The 19,955-nt window shown below is 43.0% G+C and overlaps 1 protein-coding gene and 2 pseudogenes across 2 annotated transcripts; 2 read left to right on the forward strand and 1 right to left on the reverse strand.

The window, feature by feature from the left end:
* The first annotated feature begins 1,674 nt into the window (after window positions 1–1,674).
* On the forward strand, window positions 1,675–6,011 carry LOC149179138 (multicopper oxidase LPR1-like). Of its 2 annotated transcripts, XM_089420532.1 has the most exons (5): window positions 1,675–2,201; window positions 2,304–2,873; window positions 4,291–5,187; window positions 5,623–5,713; window positions 5,777–6,011. In XM_089420532.1, exons 1-4 carry the CDS (start codon window positions 1,965–1,967, stop codon window positions 5,674–5,676), a joined length of 1,758 nt encoding a protein of 585 aa, XP_089276658.1. In that variant the 5' UTR covers window positions 1,675–1,964; the 3' UTR covers window positions 5,677–5,713; window positions 5,777–6,011. The 2 variants fall into 2 exon arrangements, with proteins under 2 accessions (XP_089276658.1, XP_089276657.1); XM_089420531.1 differs by having other exon boundaries at window positions 1,681–2,201; window positions 5,623–6,011.
* Window positions 6,012–7,283: 1,272 nt separating this feature from the next.
* Window positions 7,284–13,799, forward strand: LOC149179139 (GDSL esterase/lipase At4g10955-like; annotated as a pseudogene).
* A 3,496-nt stretch (window positions 13,800–17,295) lies between these two features.
* LOC149179140 (GDSL esterase/lipase At4g10955 pseudogene) lies at window positions 17,296–18,350 on the reverse strand (annotated as a pseudogene).
* Between the last annotated feature and the right edge of the window lie 1,605 nt (window positions 18,351–19,955).

Below are 19,955 nucleotides of genomic sequence, written 5' to 3' on the forward strand. Positions count from 1 at the left end.
GTGAGATCTGTGTGGTCGTCCTTTAGAATTGTGTGGTGTAAAGCTAGCCTCGGTGTGACTGGGGCACACACTGTGTGCCTTTACGGGTTGAAGTGCACTTGGGGTGGTTGCGGTGGAGGGGGTGCAGGCCACCTGAAGTGGTTAGCGGCTTGTTTATCCTCCCTTTGCAGGAGGATGGTGACAGGTCTAGTACAACAGTCTCCTTGGGGGTGGTTCAACAACCTAGGTATCTGTTATTGTTATTGCAGGTGTCGTTCTCGGGGAGGCTTCCCCTTCTCTCTAGTAAATTTTCCTCTTCTCTCAATGCCTCGTCAATGGGGTCGGTCGTGCCATGGGGGTGGGCAGCGACAGCCAAAGAGGCATCCCGGGCCTGGACATAGTGCATACTCAGCCAATTCTAGTAGTCGAGACACTGAGGAAACATAGACAGTATCTCCAGTTCGTTCGCTTGGCCAAGTGGTAGCTTCGATCACTCTGGAATCTCTTGCAGCACAACTTTGTCAAATCCAAATCAATGTGGATATCCCTCGAGATCACAAGTATGAAGACATGAATGAGACTATGGCCTATTTCTAGGACATCCAGTATAGCCAGAATGAGATATTGGAGCAGCTAGACAGTCTTTGACGTTAGCATTGTCGTACGAACGACCACCTTCACAGTCTAGGAGCCAGGGTACGACCACCTTCACAGTCTGGGAGCCAGGGTGGAGCATATTGACTTCCATATTCATGATCGTGTCGGTTTCTTCGCTACTCCTCATGTACTTCCTCCTCACCCGCCACCCTGATATGTAGCTCTCAGTTATGGTTTTCTTTTTGTTTATGTCAGTTATGTCTAAGCTTGAATGCCCTCAAGAAATAATGTACATTAGTTATCGCTTTTCATATGTCCCAGCTTCACTTTCAAAAAGTCTAGTCAAAATGAGAAAGCCAAAACTACCGTAATAATCTTTACAAACTATATTTTATTGAAAATCTAATAAAAAGAAATTTGACCAACAAAAAAAACATAATAAAAAAATGGAGTTATCTGACGAGGCAGAGGAATTGCCGCTAAAAGTGGCCGGAATCTAGGCAAAAAAAATTCAAAAAATGTTGTAGAGGGAGTGTTTGAATCGTGTTTTTGATGGTGGAAATGGATTCAACACCATCGAAAATGTCTAAGGCACCTAAAATTTTGAAGTTTAACAACTATAACTTGGATTTACAAAAATCCTTGCCAAATTTTCTCTAAATAAGCCCAAAAGTTCCATAACTTTCCAAGCAACTCCTCCCCTGGTTAGACTACGCTATTGATAATATCACAAAAACTCAAAATTGATGAGGGGCTTTTAGTTTACATCTAATGTAACTGTCCACGTGATAAAATTTCAGTAATATTTCAAATCGAGTCCCAATATCTGATTTTTTTTTATCAATATTGAATATTTCCGGAACGTTCAACGTAAAGACTAGCCGGAAAAGCTAATAAATTTAATTTTACAGACAATGCCAAATAAAATTGAGTCGACATCCATGTTAATGGCGTGAGAATCGTTGGTGCGCATAGCCAGCCTCAGCCCTCCGTAAAGCAGCGTTTCAATACCACGCATTCAGCGTGTGTCGTCAACAAGCGACCCCTGGTCGAGCACGCTCCCATGGAAGCGCTTCTCCCTGTCTATTCACCCCCAATCCATCGCAATCTCTTTTGACAGCCATACCCATTCGAGGGATCGGGACTCACTGACTGATCGTCCTCCACTGAACAGTTTGGACGCCTTTAGGATTCTTATATGTCGTGTTACCACTGTAGTTCTCTTTGACTAGACGCAAGGCTCTTGTTCTTCCACATGCCCATCTTATCCTCCAGCTGATTCCCCCATGCATATATGTGGAGCCAAATAATGTTCATTTAATTTCAGCATTCAAGGATTTTATGTGCAGAGATCAGCTAGTTGAAGATCTGTTGTTGCCGAGCCGAATATGGAAATAATGGATATGAGTAGATGCGTCTTAATATTCTTGTTTTTCTTCTTGGATTTCATCGTCCTCCAGGGTGCTGCAGATTCGATGACAGATGAGAAGTTGCACAAGATAGCTTCGTCGCTAAAGATGTTCGTGGACGAGCTGCCGGACATGCCCAGACTGGAGGGATATGTGCTCCAACACGGGAACCTGAAACAAACCGAACTTCGGATTGGGATGTTCGAAACGAAATGGGTATAATATCTGATAATTCGTTTAATAGGCGCCGAATTGATTTGATTTGGATTTTTGTTTAAAAATCAGATGACTAACAGATGTAATCGCGTTTGTTTGCAGAAATTTCACAGGGATCTTCACCCAACTACCGTGTTTGCGTATGGAGCATCCAAAGAAACAGCGAGCGTGCCAGGTCCCACGATCGAGGCCATCCAAGGCATCTCTACATTCGTGAGGTGGGAGAACCATCTTCCCGCTCGGCATTTCCTGCCATGGGATCCCACTCTGAAGACTGCCCGGACCAAACACGGCGGAGTCCCTACCGTCGTCCATCTTCACGGTGGCATCCATGAGCCCGAGAGCGACGGGAACTCGCTAGCGTGGTTTACAGCGGGCTTCAATGAGACTGGCCCGGCCTGGAAAAAGGCCCGTTACCACTATAACAACATACAGCATCCTGGAAATCTCTGGTATCATGACCATGCCCTGGGGTTCACTAGAGCTAATCTCCTGGCGGGCCTGATAGGTGCCTATGTCATCCGCAATCCGGAGGTTGAAAAGCCCCTCGGCCTTCCATCTGGCCCCGAATATGACCGTAATCTCATCGTCTTCGACCGGAGCTTTGCTACAGACGGCTCTATTTACATGAATTCCACAGGCGACAACCCCTCCATTCATCCCCAGTGGCAGGTCAGTATTTTCATATACAGTTATTCTGAACAAAATAGCATATGCATTTTCTGAGTCCTAGAATTCACCATTCACCAGAACAGATCCATATCAATATGAGAAATTCGAATAAATTTGGCAGTCCTAAAATATTTTAATCCATCAGATCCTTGAATATCGAATAGAATGTTGGACGGCGTAGGGTTTATGTGATAAAAAAAAGCCTATATCTATTATTTTATTTCATGGATACGGCGTCGGGTTTATGTGATAAAAAACCTATATCTATTATTTTATTTCATGGATGTGTTACTCTGTCATACCATCATTTTTGGGAAGCTCTAAAATATTATGCCGTTTTTAATGAATTTAAATTATGGAAACTGATTGAGTCGAGCGTTTGTAGTTTGCGTTTATAACTAAAAAAATTATAAACGGATGAAGCGGAAAATTAAATATATATATATATATATATATATATATATATATATATATTTTAATATTTCTTATCATTTCCATAAATTTAATTTCAGTCCAACCGGATTTGAAATTCTCCATTTTTAATTCATTTCAGTCCAACCGGATTTGAAATTCTCCATTTTTAATTCATTTCATTCCAACCGGATTTGCCTGCATTAGTCTGTATATTTTATTTTAATAATATATGTGCACTAATATTAAGGAGATAGTTTAAACAAGGGGAGTTGTCTAGGGACGCCACAATGGATAGTGGGATGGTAAATTTTAGGGTGGAAAATTGAGAGTTTCTGAATTCTAGTTGTAATCTGAATTTCTAAAAAATTTAATCTTAATTTTTATCAAAATTTATTAAAATTTCTATTATTTTTTCAAAAATTCTGACTTTTTAATTTACTTTTAATCTCAGTTCTTACCAATATGATATCAGAAATTTAAGAAATTAGTTTTTGATCTTAGAAGCTCATTTTACAGCCCAGTATAATTGACTACCATCAAAATTGGAATTTTAGATCATCAAAATTATATAAGTGAAAAAGTTAGATTCCTCTCATCTCATATTATATCCGTATTTGTGATGAATCTATCTTGATTTAACGAATATTGTTAAATGCACCCCTGCCAATAATATAAAAAGACTTATCCCAAAAAAATTAAATTTACAAAAATCTATTTATTAAAATATGACCAAAATTAGGAAAAAATGCAGTCCCGTTAAGCTACGGCATGCCTCATACTGAACTCTGAACTCTGAACTGTAGAATGCAGTGCCGGACAATCTCCTCGTAACTAGCTGTAGAGTGGACCGTGCAAGAAAATCTGAATTTGTTTCCATGATGTCCGGTTAATTGATGTCATATTTCGTCTTCTGAATTCGCCTGCATGACTGATTGATTTTTATATGTGGAATCTGGGCTAATTGTATGGGTGTTCATTTAACTGTGTTCTGGAATGTTTTCAGCCAGAGTATTTCGGAGATGCAATCATAGTGAACGGCAAGGCCTGGCCTTACATGAAGGTGAAGAGAAGGAAATACCGATTCAGGATCGTAAACGCCAGTAACGCTCGGTTCTACAGATTCGCGTTGAACAATGGCCTCACCATGACGCATGTAGGCTCGGACTCGGCCTACTTACCGAAGCCGGTGACTGTGAAAAAATTCCTGCTGGGTCCTTCTGAGCTTGCAGACATCATCATCGACTTCAGCGATTCGCGCACGGACGAGGCCATCTTAACGAACGATGCAGCATATCCATACCCAACCGGGGACCCTGTGGACGACCTGAACAGGATGGTGATGAAATTTGTGATCGAGCACAAAAGGGGCATCCTGCTTGCCCGCGATGAAAGCCGAATCCCTGAAAAACTAATCGAATACCGTCGTCCCCGAAAGGAAAGCGCGGCCCATACGAGGTACATAACCATGTATGAATACGAAAGCGCAACGGGAGATCCGACCCATTTGTTCTTCAACGGATTACCCTATGATGCCCCGGCTACTGAGACGCCGAGGCAAGGAACCAGCGAAATATGGCATTTCATGGATCTCACAGACGACAATCATCCACTCCATATCCATCTCGGACTGTTTCTCGTCCTGCAGCAAACAGAACTGCTGAAACTGGACGAATTTAAGTCTTGCATGCAGAAACAGAACGACGCCCTCAGATGCAATATTGAGAAACATGCCAAGGGAAAAGTCATGGCAGCGCCTGCGCAGGAACGTGGATGGAAGAACGTGTTTAAGATGCAACCCGGATATATGACAACCATTCTTGTTCAGTTTTCGTTTTTGGATTCTGAACAACCTTATCCCTTCGATGCCACTGCTGAACCAGGCTATGTGTATCACTGTCATGTAAGTCCTATTTTTTTATTCAAAATAAGGTTGGCATTAAATGCTAGAGGTTAAGTACTATTTTTTTTTTATGTTAATGGTTTTTTTAGGCAACCAATATCTATGGTGATATTTATTTATTAACACTTATTTTTAATTTAAAATTAATCAAAAGTATATACAGTTTTACATATTAATGTTTCAATAACACAATAAATATTAATTGCCATTTTTCTACAAATACATCAAAATTTTATAGGCAATATGCTGATGAAACCTCGATATACCAAGCAAGTCTGTATAATTACAGATAAGACGTTAGACGTTGTCTTCAAGATCAATCAATTTATTATATCAGAATTTCTGAATGGTCTTGTCTACCGGAATCCGGCCATTTTTTATTTAAAAAGCTGAGGAAACCGCTTTCTGATCTAATTTCTGTCCGGATTTTTGCAGATTCTTGATCACGAAGACAACGAAATGATGAGGCCTCTCAAAGTTCGGACGTGAATCGACCTCAGCACGTACAAAAGACAGCGATAGATAGGGTAGTGAAATATAATAGGAAAATGGTTATTTAAAATGCACTCAGTTTAAGGCATACAGCATTGCTATGGTCAGTCTTCTCGTCCGTGGACTGAATGCTTCTTTCGATACCCTGTAATAATCGCAGATGTAAATGGTCAGGAAATGTGAAGTTGAAAGCGACTTGGCTGAAAAATGATGAAACTGAATTCGCTCTAAAACAACACTGCATTTGTCTTTTCCTATGTTTGTTTCACACTTTTAAAAATAGTTAATGGGTTGATGGCCCACAGTATATATTTTTAAATATTTAGATGTCATTTCGACGATTACTTTTTCAAAGTTGCGGTGGAATTTAACGGCATGTAATTTGTTTTGCCTTCAGAACGATTCCTTTTTATACGAAAGTCAAGGATACAACTAAGTAGTTTTGATTCTAATAATTAATGGTGTGTGTCGGGTTGTGTGGTCCATAAAGAAAAAGCAGATTCCGATAATTAATAGTGTCTGGCGGATTCTTTGCTCCATACGAACCATTCAAAGTATGTAAAGAAAAAAGCACGTACGGAATGGCCTGAAATAAATTCCAAGTAAAACGCACTCCCTTTCCGGTGACCATTCCATCCTTAAATTGAAGTTGAAGGTTGTATGGCATATTTTGCCTTTTTGGCAAATAAGGCAAATTCAGTACAAGATTTATTTAGAAGATTATAAATCGAGTATTTAAAGGGGTTTTTATGATTTTGAATTTATTTAATTTATCTATATATTTTAAAATTCTATCGCCAAATTTGAATAAAAAAGAACATAAACCTATCACAAGAAAATTTCACTCTTTCCATTCATAAATGGATTTATTTTAAGATTTTAATTTTAAAATTCTAATAAAATTAAAATAATTTAATCATCTAAAAATATTCTATTCTAGAATCCCATATTTAAATTTCATAGAATTATTTCAATGTGCATAATTATCATTTTTATTTATTTATTTTAAAATAAGATTTAAAAGGTTAAGAATTCACTTTTGGTAAAGGAGTCAAAGTATACCTTCGATGGAGTCTATCATTTTAGGTGGAACAAATTTACTAGAATAAACAGAATGAGGTGGCACATAGTCAATGATGACTATCCTCATAATCACGATAGGTTTTGTCACAAAAAGTATACAACACATCAACCTAATTTTTCAAGAGTGTAATTATTTTTGGAGTAGTCTACCTAGGTGGTAGAATGGGCTCGTTTTTCGTCACTGGCCGGAAAATCGTCCAGCTCAGGCATCGGCAATCCCTCCACCCTCTGCCACCCTCCCCTAGCTCCACTATCCTGCTTCTCCGCCACCCTCCCCTGGCAATCGTGACATTCCCTGCCATTCCCTGACAAAAAAATCCGAAAGGGCCTGACATCCCATGACAGATTGGGGACGAGCTGGAATTGCACCCTCCTTCTCCCCCACCCTCCCCTAGCAATCCTGACATTCCTTGCCATTCCCTGACAAAAAATTCCGAGAGGGCCTGACATCCCATGACAGATTGGGGACGAGCTGGAATTGCAGCCGAGGAATACTATTGCCGGTTCCAATTAGAATCGAGGAAATGGTCACTCGCGCGCTGCTCACTCACATTCCTCTTCGACTCCGCCTAGGTAGACTACTCCATTCTCTCAGTTGATCCGGGGACGAAGAAAATGGCGAGCGAGCGCGAGATCCTCGAGCTTTCAGGGCCTTGCCATCTCACTACTATCGACTGGTAAAATGCAGGTCGGATGCGAATCACAGGCGATGCATAGCTGCCAGTCTGGTGCAGGGTGTGTACATCCTGGAATGAGATCGGCAGGACCGCGGGTTCGGCCGCGATGCTTTGGCCGAGAAGTGGTGGAGCTTCTTCAACTTCAAGCTTCTTCACCCGCTGGTCGACCTAACTGAGGGTGGCTGTGTTTTCGACGCCGTATACAAGTGGAGCAAGAAGGCGGCGGGCTTCCAGTTCCGGCCGCCGGGCGCGCCCAAGATCGTGGTTGTAACGCCCTGCGGCTCTGCCCAGGCGCGCGCCCCATCTCCTCGCAAAATTGACTAAGTACCGAAGTCACCATCGCATATGAGTGCGCGAAATAAATACAAGTTATGGGCGTGCGAGTGGATATATATGCGGTGGGAGACTGAACGATGAACTAACCAAGCCGACGTTTAAAACATGGCGAAGGGGCGTTCATCACAATACTTGTAGCGTCAGCCAGGATGGATAAACGCACATTTTGGAGCGTATATACATGGGCGAGCTGCGGTTCATTTGGAATCAAGCTCTTCGCTCTCTCATCGCACTAAGGAGTAGTGCGCACTTGGGAAAGGCGCAGCTAGTCGCAGATCGGTGGATGAGCCCGCCGAGCCGGGCGAGGGACGAGACGAGGACGAGTTGGTGGTTTCGGTGGTGCGCACGGCGCCCACGTTTGTGTCGCATCTAGACTGGGTTGTGGCCGGGTAGGGTCGTGCACGGTGTGCCCGCCCGCCCAACGCCGAGTTGGTGTGGTGATTGACTATTGTTGTGTGTTGGCGGTGGGTCGTGCACAGGCGCGCCCGCCCGCCCGACGACACAAGATTGTATATGTTGTAACTTGGTTTCGGTGGAGTTTTGGCAAGACCGCTGTGCGGTCGTGCACGGGCGGGCGCCCTCCGACTTTGTAAACTTTGCAAATATAATAAAAGAGTTTATTATATCATATTGTTGTGTTGATTTATTATTGCATATTGTTAATGGATTCCGCACGTTAATGATATGAATTCATAATGGTTATGAATTGTTAAGGCGTAGTTCATAAAGTTCATTAACGATGGAACATATTAATAACTTAGGCGGTGCCGCACCCGCTCAATTAAACGAAAAAAGAATTGGGGGCATGACAGGTGGTATCAGAGCAGATTCAGGGTTGAAGAAGCTTGACGAAAAGCTGATACCAACCTTGACAGTTGGTATCAGAGCAGCTGATCCGGATGTTGAAGCTGCTGAATGAAGCGAAGGTAAAATGGTGAAGCCTGATAGAGCAGGGTTGCTCATGACAGGTGAAGCTGATAAGGTTATGGAGAAATCATGGATGAACAGTCTGGGTTTCATGGACTTGATGGTTCATGGCAAGACCATTCAAGCTCTGGTGGACACGGGTGCCACACATAACTTTATGACGACACGGTTGGCAAAAGAGGCTGGGCTGACGATCACCCCATCGAATATGGAGGTCAAGGCAGTGAACTCTAGAGCTAAGGTGGCAGGTTTGGTACACGATGTACCTGTGCAGATAAAAGACTGGAAAGGTCAGTTGGACTTCACGGTGATGGAGATGAACGACTTTGATATGATACTTGGACAGGATTTCTTGAAGGGCAACAAGGCTATTGTTGTCCCCTTCTGTGATGAGGTGGTGCTGGTTGGACAGTCACAAACTTGGACTTTGCCCACTCATAGGCAAAGGAGGGAAGTCAAGGTGCAACATGTTTCGGCACTAATTTTGGAGAAGGCTATGAAGGACTCGAATATGGAGACATATGCGGTGATGTTCAAGGATGTTGAAGGTGATGGAGTGGGGACGCCTGTTCCAGCTGAGATATCTGATGTGCTTACCAAGTATGTGGATTTGATGCCTGATGAGCTTCCGAAGAAACTTCCACCAAGGCGTGCAGTGGACCATAGCATTGAGCTTGAGCTAGGAAAGCAACCCCCGGCTAAAGCACCTTATCGATTGTCAGGGCCTGAATTGGAGGAATTGAAACGCCAGTTAAAGGAGTTAACTGAGGCAGGTTTCATTAGACCTTCAAGGTCCCCTTATGGAGCTTTGGTATTGTTCCAGCGGAAGAAGGATTCGAATGAGCTACGGATGTGCTGTGATTACCATGCATTGAACAAGCAGACGTTAAGGAACAGGTATCCTTTTCCATTGGCTGCTGATTGCTTTGACAAGCTTGCGAAAGCCCGAGTGTTTTCCAAGCTGGACTTGAGGCATGGGTATTATCAGGTGCGGATAGCTGAAGGAGACGAGAAGAAGACCGCGATAGTAACAAGGTATGGTAGCTTTGAGTTCCTTGTTATGCCATTCGGTTTGTGTAATGCTCCTGCTACGTTTTGCACTTTGATGAACGATGTTCTACGACCATACTTGGATTCGTTCGTAGTAGTATACTTGGACGATATAGTGGTGTTCAGTGACAACATGGAGGATCATAAGAAGCACTTGGCGATGGTATTCGAGGCACTGAGGGCAAATCAGTTATTCTTGAAGAAGTCTAAGTGTGTGTTCGCTCAGACCGAGATTCCGTTCCTTGGGCATATTGTTGGTCAAGGGTACATACGGATGGAGCCGAGCAGAGTAAAGGCGATTGAGGACTGGGTTGAACCGAAGAATGTCCATGAGATGAGGGTGTTTTTGGGCATGAGCAACTACCAACGGAAGTTTGTAGAGGGGTACTCCAAGGTGACATCGGCACTGACAGACTTATTGAAGAAAGACAAGAGATGGAGTTGGACGAGCAAATGTCAAGAGGCATTTGATGACTTGAAGAAGAGGATGGTTACAACACCGATACTGAAGTTGCCTGACTTCGAGAGACCGTTTGAGGTACACACTGATGCTTCAGATTTTTCCATAGGAGGAGTTCTTATGCAAGATGGGCATCCGGTGGCGTACGAGAGTCGGAAGTTGCAGGATAGAGAACAGAGGTATCCGGTTCATGAGAAGGAGATGACTGCCATCATCCATTGTCTTCATGTGTGGAGGCATTACCTGATTGGGAAGCCGTTTGTTGTCAAGACTGACAACGTTGCAGCAAGTTATTTTGCATCACAACCGAAGCTTTCTGCAAAGCAAGCTCGTTGGCAGGACTTCTTGGCAGAATTCGACATGACTATTGAGTATAGACCGGGTAGACACAATGCGGTAGCAGATGCCCTTAGTAGGAAGGGACAACTTGCAGCATTGGAGGAGGAAGAAGACCGGGCAGCAAGGAGTAGGAGTCGAGTTCAGATGTCAGAAGAGATGCAGAATAAGATCAAGGAAAGTGTTGAAACCGATACTTTGGCGCAGAATATAGTGAAGCAGATAAAGGAAGGGAAGACATGAAAGTTCTTTCTACGAGACGGGTTCTTGTTCTTTGGAAACCGACTCTATGTTCCAAAGTCATCTGGACTCAGGAGACACCTTTTGAAGGAGTGCCACGATTCTCCGTGGGCTGGCCACCCAGGGCAGCGTCGTTCTTTGGCATTGTTGGAGAGAGGATTCTTTTGGGAGAAGATGAGAGAGGATGTGGAGGAGTATGTACATACGTGCATCATTTGTTAATAGGACAAATCGGATACTCAGAGACAAGGAGGACTGTTGTAGCCTTTACCGATTCCAGAGAGGCCATGGATGAGTGTCTCGATGGACTTCATCACTCAGTTACCACAGGTTCATGGGTATAATGGGATTATGGTCGTGGTTGATCGTTTTTCCAAGTATGCTGTCTTTGTTCCTACAAAGATACCATGTGGAGCCGAGCGGACTGCGGAGTTGTTCTTTAAGAACATAGTGAAGTATTGGGGGATGCCGTTGAGTATTGTGTCGGATAGAGATCCGCGTTTTACAGGGAGATTTTGGACCACATTGTTCAAGTTGGTCGGGACAGAATTGTTGATGAGTTCGAGTTACCATCCGCAGACAGATGGGCAGACCGAGAGGATCAACTCATTGCTGGAGGACTACTTGCGACATTATGTGACGGCTGATCAAAAGAATTGGCCCGAACTCTTGGATATTTCTCAGTTTAGCTACAATATTCAAAAGAGTTCTGTGACGGGGTATAGTCCATTTGAGTTGGTAAATGGACAGATGCCAGTTGCACCGCATACCGTAGTGACGGGAGGCTTCTTGAGAAGTCCTCATGCGAAGAGATTCATGAAGGCTTGGGAGGAGACCTTGGAGTTAGCATGGTTACGCTTGCACGATGCTGCAAGGAGGATGAAAAAGTATGCTGATCGTGGAAGACGGGAAGCACACTTTGGTGTGGGAGATATGGTGTTTCTCAGGATTACCGGGGAGCAGTTTCAGCCAGCCAAGGGGACGACGAGCAAACTGACACAGAAGTATGAGGGACCATTCCGAGTGAAGAAGAGAGTGGGGGAAGTTGCTTACGAGCTGGAGCTTCCATGCCATATGAACATGAAACACCCAGTTTTTCATGTAAGTCAGTTGAAGAGATGTAGACTTGATTCAGACCATCCAGAGAGGGTTGAACCGACGAGAGGACCAACCGGGATTGTGGACAGACCAGGACTAGAGTTGGAGAAGATTTTGAGTCTCAGAACTACGGGTGTTGGTTGCCACCAGCGACGGGAATTTCTTTGCAGATGGAAGGATGCACCGGAGGAAGAGAGCTGGGAGACGGAGGATTCACTTTGGAGATGGAAGGACAAGATCGCGAAGTATGACAGGAAGTTGAAGAGAAGAGCAGGAATTATCGGGACGATAATGACTTCTGGTGGGGGAGGATGTAACGCCCTGCGGCTCTGCCCGGGCGCGCGCCCCATCTCCTCGCAAAATTGACTAAGTACCGAAGTCACCATCGCATATGAGCGCGCGGAATAAATACAAGTTATGGGCGTGCGAGTGGATATATATGCGGTGGGAGACTGAACGATGAACTAACCAAGCCGACGTTTAAAACATGGCGAAGGGGCGTTCATCACAATACTTTTAGCGTCAGCCAGGATGGATAAACGAACAGTTTGGAGCGTATATACATGGGCGAGCTGCGGTTCATTTGGAATCAAGCTCTTCGCTCTCTCATCGCACTAAGGAGTAGTGCGCACTTGGGAAAGGCGCAGCTAGTCGCAGATCGGTGGATGAGCCCGCTGAGCCGGGCGAGGGATGAGAAGAGGACGAGTTGGTGGTTTCGGTGGTGCACACGGTGCCCACGTTTGTGTCGCATCTAGACCGGGTTGTGGCCAGGTAGGGTCGTGCACAGTGTGCCCGCCCGCCCAACGCCGAGTTGGTGTGGTGATTGACTATTGTTGTGTGTTGGCGGTGGGTCGTGCACGGGCGCGCCCGCCCGCCCGACGACACAAGATTGTATATGTTGTAACTTGGTTTCGGTGGAGTTTTGGCAAGACTGCCGTGCGGTCGTGCACGGGCGGGCGCCCTCCGACTTTGTAAACTTTGCAAATATAATAAAAGAGTTTATTATATCATATTGTTGTGTTGATTTATTATTGCATATTGTTAATGGATTCCGCACGTTAATGATATGAATTCATAATGGTTATGAATTGTTAAGGCGTAGTTCGTAACGTTCATTAACGATGGAACATCTTAATAACTTAAGCAGTGTCGCACCCGCTCAATTAAACGAAAAAAGAATTGGGGGCGTGACAGTGGTGGCCTTTAGAGGAACGATTACCAAACCGGGTTCCTTCGCCGGAGACCTAAGGCTGGATCTCCAGATCCTCAGAAATGGACTCCACACGACTGCCCGGTTCCGGACGGCATTCGACGCGGTGAAGAAATACGTTTGCGATCGCGGGCGGGAGAACGTGTGGATCGCCGGGCATTCCCTCGGGGCGGCCATGGCAATGCTCGCGGGCAGGCGGATGGCCGAGGAGGGGCATTTCCTGGAAGCCCATCTCTTCAATCCGCCCTTCGTGTCGGCTCCGGTGGACGGAATAAGGGACAAAAAGGTCAAGCGCGGTCTCCACATCGCAACCACCCTGGTGGCTGCCGGGCTGGCCTTGGCGCTCAAGGACAAGTCCAGCCTCTCAGAGTCCCACAACGCCTTCTTCGCCCTGCGCCAGTGGGTTCCTTGCCTCTATGTCAATCCGAGGGACGATCTCTGTTCAGGTTATGTGGGGTATTTCGGCAACTACCAGGTGATGCAGCAAATCGGCGCCGAAAGCATTGCGAGCTTCGCGGCGCGTCATTCGATCAGTGATTGCGTTATGTCCGCGTTTGGGGTGGAGTCGAAGGCGCTGCATCTCATTCCCTCCGCGAGGCTTGCGGTCAGTTTGGTCCCGGCGCCGGATCTTAGGAGCGCACACGGGATCCATCAATGGTGGGCGCCGGATCTCAGGATCCGGTGCAGTGAATGCAGGATTTAGAAGGATTTTAGCAGGGCCAATTGTAATTGCAATTAATGTAATTCCTATTACATAGATGGAATGGCCTGCGATGCCAAAGATTTGATTGCTTGCTAAACGATTTAGACTTTTCCAAAGATTTATGTTCAAGATTGCAGTTATGTTGAAGTCCACCATTGTTCAAAACCCAAGCCGTGAATGTGAAAGAGTAGTGTTCAGAATATTTTTCATGATCAAGCTGCTGCTTTTAGTTTTGGGTTTCAAACAACTGGGCCTGCACCCTTTACATTATTTACATATAACTGCACGGATGTTGATTATTTTACTCCTCTAAGGTTCCGACTTCCGAGTTACATATAACTGCACGAATGTTAATTATTTTACTCCTAAGGTTCCGAGTTGCCAGCCAAAGCATGTGGCACTTTATTTTTTTGTTGTTGGATGTTCATGCTTTTTATGGTACTATGGATTGTGTTAGGCGTTCTTTATCCCGCCTCAGGCTTAATACTTGTTTTTTTCAAATTAATATGCTTTTTTTCAAATGTTTTGCTAATAGGAGTGTTTTAGGAGTATTTGAATTGAATTTTTGATGTTAAAAATACATTTAATATTATTAAAAAATTTTAAAACATTCAAAATTTTAATATTTTAATTGGATTTACCAAAATTGCCAAAATTTCCATTTTTTCGCAATAAATTTAAAAGGTTAGTTGAAGGTGTCAAGAAAGAATACATAGAAGTACTTGAGAGGTCGTTGAGAACACGAATTCTTTCGAGTTGATGTTTATTATACATTGATACAAGTTTATCATATTGTTATAACTTTTGTGATGAGTGTGTGATATTTTACCGATGAACATGAGGTTGAAAAGTGGGTTTGCTTCCCAAGTTGTATTATAAATATTTATTTATGGTTATGATTATTTTGCTGTTATGATATTGGTTAAAATGGTTGTGATTTCGTAATTTTAATTTTATATATTAAATATATATATTTTTAAAATATATTATTTTTTTATTATTAAAAAATAGATATTTTATATTAATATAATTAGAAAATAAGTATTATTTTTATATTTTTGATTTTATCATCATTATTTTAAAATATTTCAAAAAATAATTTATTTTTATCTTATTTTTTCTAGTTATAATTTTGATGACATTTAATTATTAAAGCTTTTATTAAAGCTTTTAGAAGACTCCATTATATTGAGCAAATTTATAAAACATTTAAAATATAAATAATTTTTGCTAACCGCTATTTTCTTTTTCAACTTGGGGTTTTTGTCTTGTTCAATCTGTTCTGCTTCCATTTGTTGAGGGAGAGTTGCAACCATGATCTGATCCAGCGACTCGTCGAGTTGTGGAGCTGTCTACACTCTAGGAGGAGGATTTTCGGGGATCCCATACACATTTTTCAATATACCCAAAGTCATCGTTTCAAATGTTAACTCAATACCATCCACTTTTAATATTAGATTGTCCACCTTTGTAGCCAGATTATCCACTGTTCGCTGGAGTCACCCCATGTCCTCGCGCAACTCCTTCAATTGCCTTGTTATCGGAGCAAAAGTGGGAACAAGATTCCAAGGTCACTTGATCACCTAACTTAGCTAGGAGGGCCGAGAGATTTGGCATAATTGTCACCAACTATTTCTTAACATTTTCTCCACGACCGTCCTCGCTTGAGTTTTCCATGCTGCAGGGCGCTCAAGCTCTAACAAAAACCAACGATAATTCCACTACCAACAAACACCACTTATATTTCTTAACCTGGACTCTTCCTGCTCCAACGTCAGTCTCTTCGCATTCAATGCCATTATCATGTCCCTAGACAATCCTAACACGGATTTCCATCACTAAAGCCTTCGCCCTACTACCAAACTCATGCAAGAGCAACTGCTCTAGAGTTAGTGGAGTAATAGCCCTCATTTCGTTAATGCGAAGTATAAATACATTTGAAGTGATGCTCCACCTGTCCATAAACATGACAACATTTACCTCGCTCTCCTAGCTGGTTATTCTTCCACTACGATCCAACTTGCAAGATTGTCGTTCGTCATGCCTCTTCATTATCGTGGGATTATTGTTGTCATTAAGCGGCCCAACATGCATTGATTCCATTCTAATCAAACGCCCAAAGGAGTTTAATTGGGACATTGTGTTCCCTTTCATGTTTAATTTGATGATCATGGGATATGAAAGATATGTGGGTCTCCTTGGTCCTGAATTTAATCCCTTGGTCTAGATTTGCTCCCTTATTGACTTATTATCAACACATTAATAATTTTCCCTTTTAATGTGGAAGAAGGCAATGGATTCGAACTTCTAAATTTGCAACCATATTCGGGAATATATCATAGGTAGGTCCTTTTCTATTTGAGATTTGATTTTGTGGAACTTTTGAATAACTATCATTGAATCATCGAAGATTATTAGCTAACGAATCCCCTTTGATATTGCAATCTCCAATCCTTGCTAAAGGGCTAAAGCTTCTGCTTGGTAGTTTGATGGTTTGCCTAGCCCCCAAGCGAATTTCGACTCTATTTCTTCATCGAGGCAATAGATGACCCCTCCCGCTCTTGCCTTCCCATTTTTAAAAAATATTGTTATATATATTTTTAATTAATTATGTATTATTATTTTAATTATTTTTTTATGTTCATGGCCATATTCATAAGAATATAAAGTCTATCTTTTGTACAACTAAAACAAGTCTTTTAACATTTTGTACAACCAAAGTGTGCGCGCACACACACACATATAGTACAAAAAAATGTAAAAGTATGATTCATATGGGTAGGTTTCTCTTGCAACAAAGTTATTCACATTATCATAACTTTGCTACTTTGGGTGAATATGGGTAGGTTTCTCTTTCTCAATATAATGGAGTCTTCTAAAAGCTCTAATAATTAAAATTCTATTTTTAACATCAAAAACTCAATTCAAATACTCCTAAAACACTCCTATTAGCAAAACATTTGAAAAAAAGCATATTAATTTGAAAAAGACAAGTATTAAGCCTGAGGCGGGATAAAGAACGCCTAACACAATCCATAGTACCATAAAAAGCACGAACATCCAACAACAAAAAAATAAAGTGCCACATGCTTTGGCTAGCAACTCGGAACCTTAGGAGTAAAATAATTAACATCCGTGCAGTTATATGTAACTCGAAAGTTGGAACCTTAGAGGAGTAAAATAATCAACATCCGTGCAGTTATATGTAAATAATGTAAAGGGTGCATGCCCAGTTATTTGAAACCCAAAACTAAAAGCAGCAGCTTGATCATGAAAAATATTTTGAACACTACTCTTTCACATTCACGGCTTCATCTAAGTTTTAGAATGGCGTCTCTTGGGTTTTGAACGATGGTGGACTTCAACATAACTGCAATCTTGAACATAAATCTTTGGAAAAGTCTAAATCGTTTAGCAAGCAATCAAATCTTTGGCATCGCAGGCCATTCCATCTATGTAATAGGAATTACATTAATTGCAATCACAATTGGCCCTGCTAAAATCCTTCTAGAATCCTGCATTCCCTGCACTGGATCCTGAGATCCAGCGCCCACCATTGATGGATTCTGTGTGCGCTCCTGAGATCTGGCGCCGGGACCAAACTGACCACAAGCCTCGCGGAGGGAATGAGATGCAGTGCCTTCGACTCCACCCCAAACGCGGACATAACGCAATCACTGATTGAATGACGCACCGCGAAGCTCGCAATGCTTCCGGCGCCAATTTGCTGCATCGCCTGGTAGTTTCCGAAATACCCCACATAACCTGAACAGAGATCGTCCCTCGGATTGACATAGAGGCAAGGAACCCACTGGCGCAGGGCGAAGAAGGTGTTGTGGGACTCTGAGAGGCTGGACTTGTCCTTGAGCGCCAAGGCCAGCCCGGCAGCCACCAGAGTGGTTGCGATGTGGAGACCATGCTTGACCTTTTTGTCCCTTATTCCGTCCATTGGAGCCGACACGAAGGGCGGATTGAAGAGATGGGCTTCCAAGAAATGCCCCTCCTCGGCCATCCGCCTACCCGCGAGCATTGCCATGGCCACCCCGAGGGAATGCCCGGCGATCCACACGTTCTCCCGCCTGCGATCACAAACGTATTTCTTCACCGCGTCGAATGTTGTCCAGAACCGGGGAGTCGTGTGGAGTCCGTTTCTGAGGATCTGGAGATCCAGCCTTAGGTCTCCGGCGAAGGAACCCGGTTTGGTAATCGTTCCTCTAAAGGCCACCACGATCTTGGGCACGCCCGGCGGCCAGAACTGGAAGCCCGCCGCCTTCTTACTCCACTTGTATATGGCGCCTAAAACACAGCGACCCTCAGTTAGGTCGACCAACGGATGAAGAAGCTTGAAGTTGAAGAAGCTCCACCACTTCTCGGCCAAAGCATCGCGGCCGAACCCGTGGTCCTGCCGATCTCGTTCCAGGATGTACACACCCTGCACCAGACTGGCAGCTATGCATCGCCTGTGATTCGAATCCGACCTGCATTTTAACAGTCGATAGTAGTGAGATGGCAAGGCCCTGAAAGCTCGAGGATCTCGCGCTCGCTCGCCATTTTCTTCGCCCCCGGATCAACTGAGAGAATGTAGTAGTCTACCTAGGTAGAGTCAAAGAGGAATGTGAGTGAGCAGCGCGTGGGTGACCATTTCCTCAATTCTAATTGGAATCGGCAATAATACTCCGCGGCTGCAATTCCAGCTCGTCCCCGATCTGTCAGGGGATGTCAGGCCCTCAAGCTGCGATCGGATTTTTTGTCAGGGAATGGCAGGGAATGTTAGGATTGCTAGGGGAGGGTGGTGGAGAAGGAGGGTGGCGGAGCTAGGGGAGGGTGGTGGAGGGCGGAGGGATTGCCGGTGGCCAGAGCCGGACGATTTTTTAAATTTTGTATTAGAGTTGTTTTTTGGGAAAGTATTGAAAACTCTTGCACTTTACGTTAGGAAGAACATATTATTGCATTTGGTGTTTGAAACAAATATTGGGGAACACAATTACATATGTATTACATTTAACTTTTAAATTTATATGCTTTTATACTTATGAATTCTTTATAACATATTAAATGTAGAATATATAGGCTTTAAATTAGGAGATTTAAATGTAGATTGGATTTATCTTGAGTGGTTTGGAGGAAAGATTATTGTCATCCCCACCCAAGTTCAATTCCCATGGGTAACATATTGAGTTCATATTGAGTAGATTGTTGTAATGAACTCAACCCATTTTGTTATACAACATTGAGTCCTAAAACATATTAGGGGCCTTAATTCATGAATGACATTTCTTAAGATTAATGGCTATGAATAAGGCCTTAAACCACCTCACGTGACATCTATGTGAGATTTTTAGACTTAGAATATGAGCACTAGACTTTGGACTTCAACTTGGAATATGAGCATTGGGCTTTGGATTTCATGGTATCATTAAGAGGGATTATGCATTACATATTGGATTTTTGGACTTAGAATATGAGCACTAGACTTTGGACTTCAACTTGGAATATGAGCATTGGGCTTTGGATTTCATGGTATCATTAAGAGGGATTATGCATTGCATATTGGTCCCATGGCCTTGACAATTGTTAAGGGATGAAAGCAATTGAATTAGGATAGGAATGATGCTCCCCAAATTTTGAACATTGTTCATAGGTATTATGCATCATCAACCATTCCTAGGATTTGACAATTATCAAGGGATGAAACAAGGGCCTTAGGTCCTAAATGAGGCTTCTCAAGAACGATGACCATGATCGAGGATTATAGCCTTCATATATGACCTTTTAGGGATATTTATCCTCCCACTTGCATTCATATGAGTGCTACTAGTTGGCCTTGCACAACACAAGTGGCTCTCAAGACCTTGACAATGGCGAGGGAATGAATACAATTGACTTGCACCTTTAATGACACTTCTTAGGTTGCATTACCATGAATGAGGCCTAATACATCTACTCTTGACCTCTATATGGAATTTGTAGACATTAATTGGGAATATCAATGCTATTAGGAAGTACTAGAGACCATTAACTAGTCCAAGAGATGAAATCAAGGGCCTTATGCTAAATGAAAGATGCTTCTCATGATCAATGGCCATGAAAGAGGGTATAACCACTACAATAAGCCCTTGATGGGATTTTTGGCCTCCCATGTGAAATATGAACTAC

This window comes from Pinus tabuliformis, chromosome 4_1 (assembly GCF_031772625.1).
Source record: "Pinus tabuliformis cultivar Carrire ecotype Pingquan chromosome 4_1, CPIR1, whole genome shotgun sequence".
In the NCBI taxonomy this organism is placed as follows: domain Eukaryota; kingdom Viridiplantae; phylum Streptophyta; class Pinopsida; order Pinales; family Pinaceae; genus Pinus; species Pinus tabuliformis.

Bases quoted from the DNA above. Each gene is read 5' to 3' on its own strand.
- LOC149179138 (XM_089420532.1), top strand. From the start codon at position 1,965: ATGGAAATAATGGATATGAGTAGATGCGTCTTAATATTCTTGTTTTTC. The intron at 2,202-2,303 runs GTATAATATCTG...GTTTGTTTGCAG, and splicing joins GGATGTTCGAAACGAAATGG to AAATTTCACAGGGATCTTCA. The intron at 2,874-4,290 runs GTCAGTATTTTC...GAATGTTTTCAG, and splicing joins CCATTCATCCCCAGTGGCAG to CCAGAGTATTTCGGAGATGC.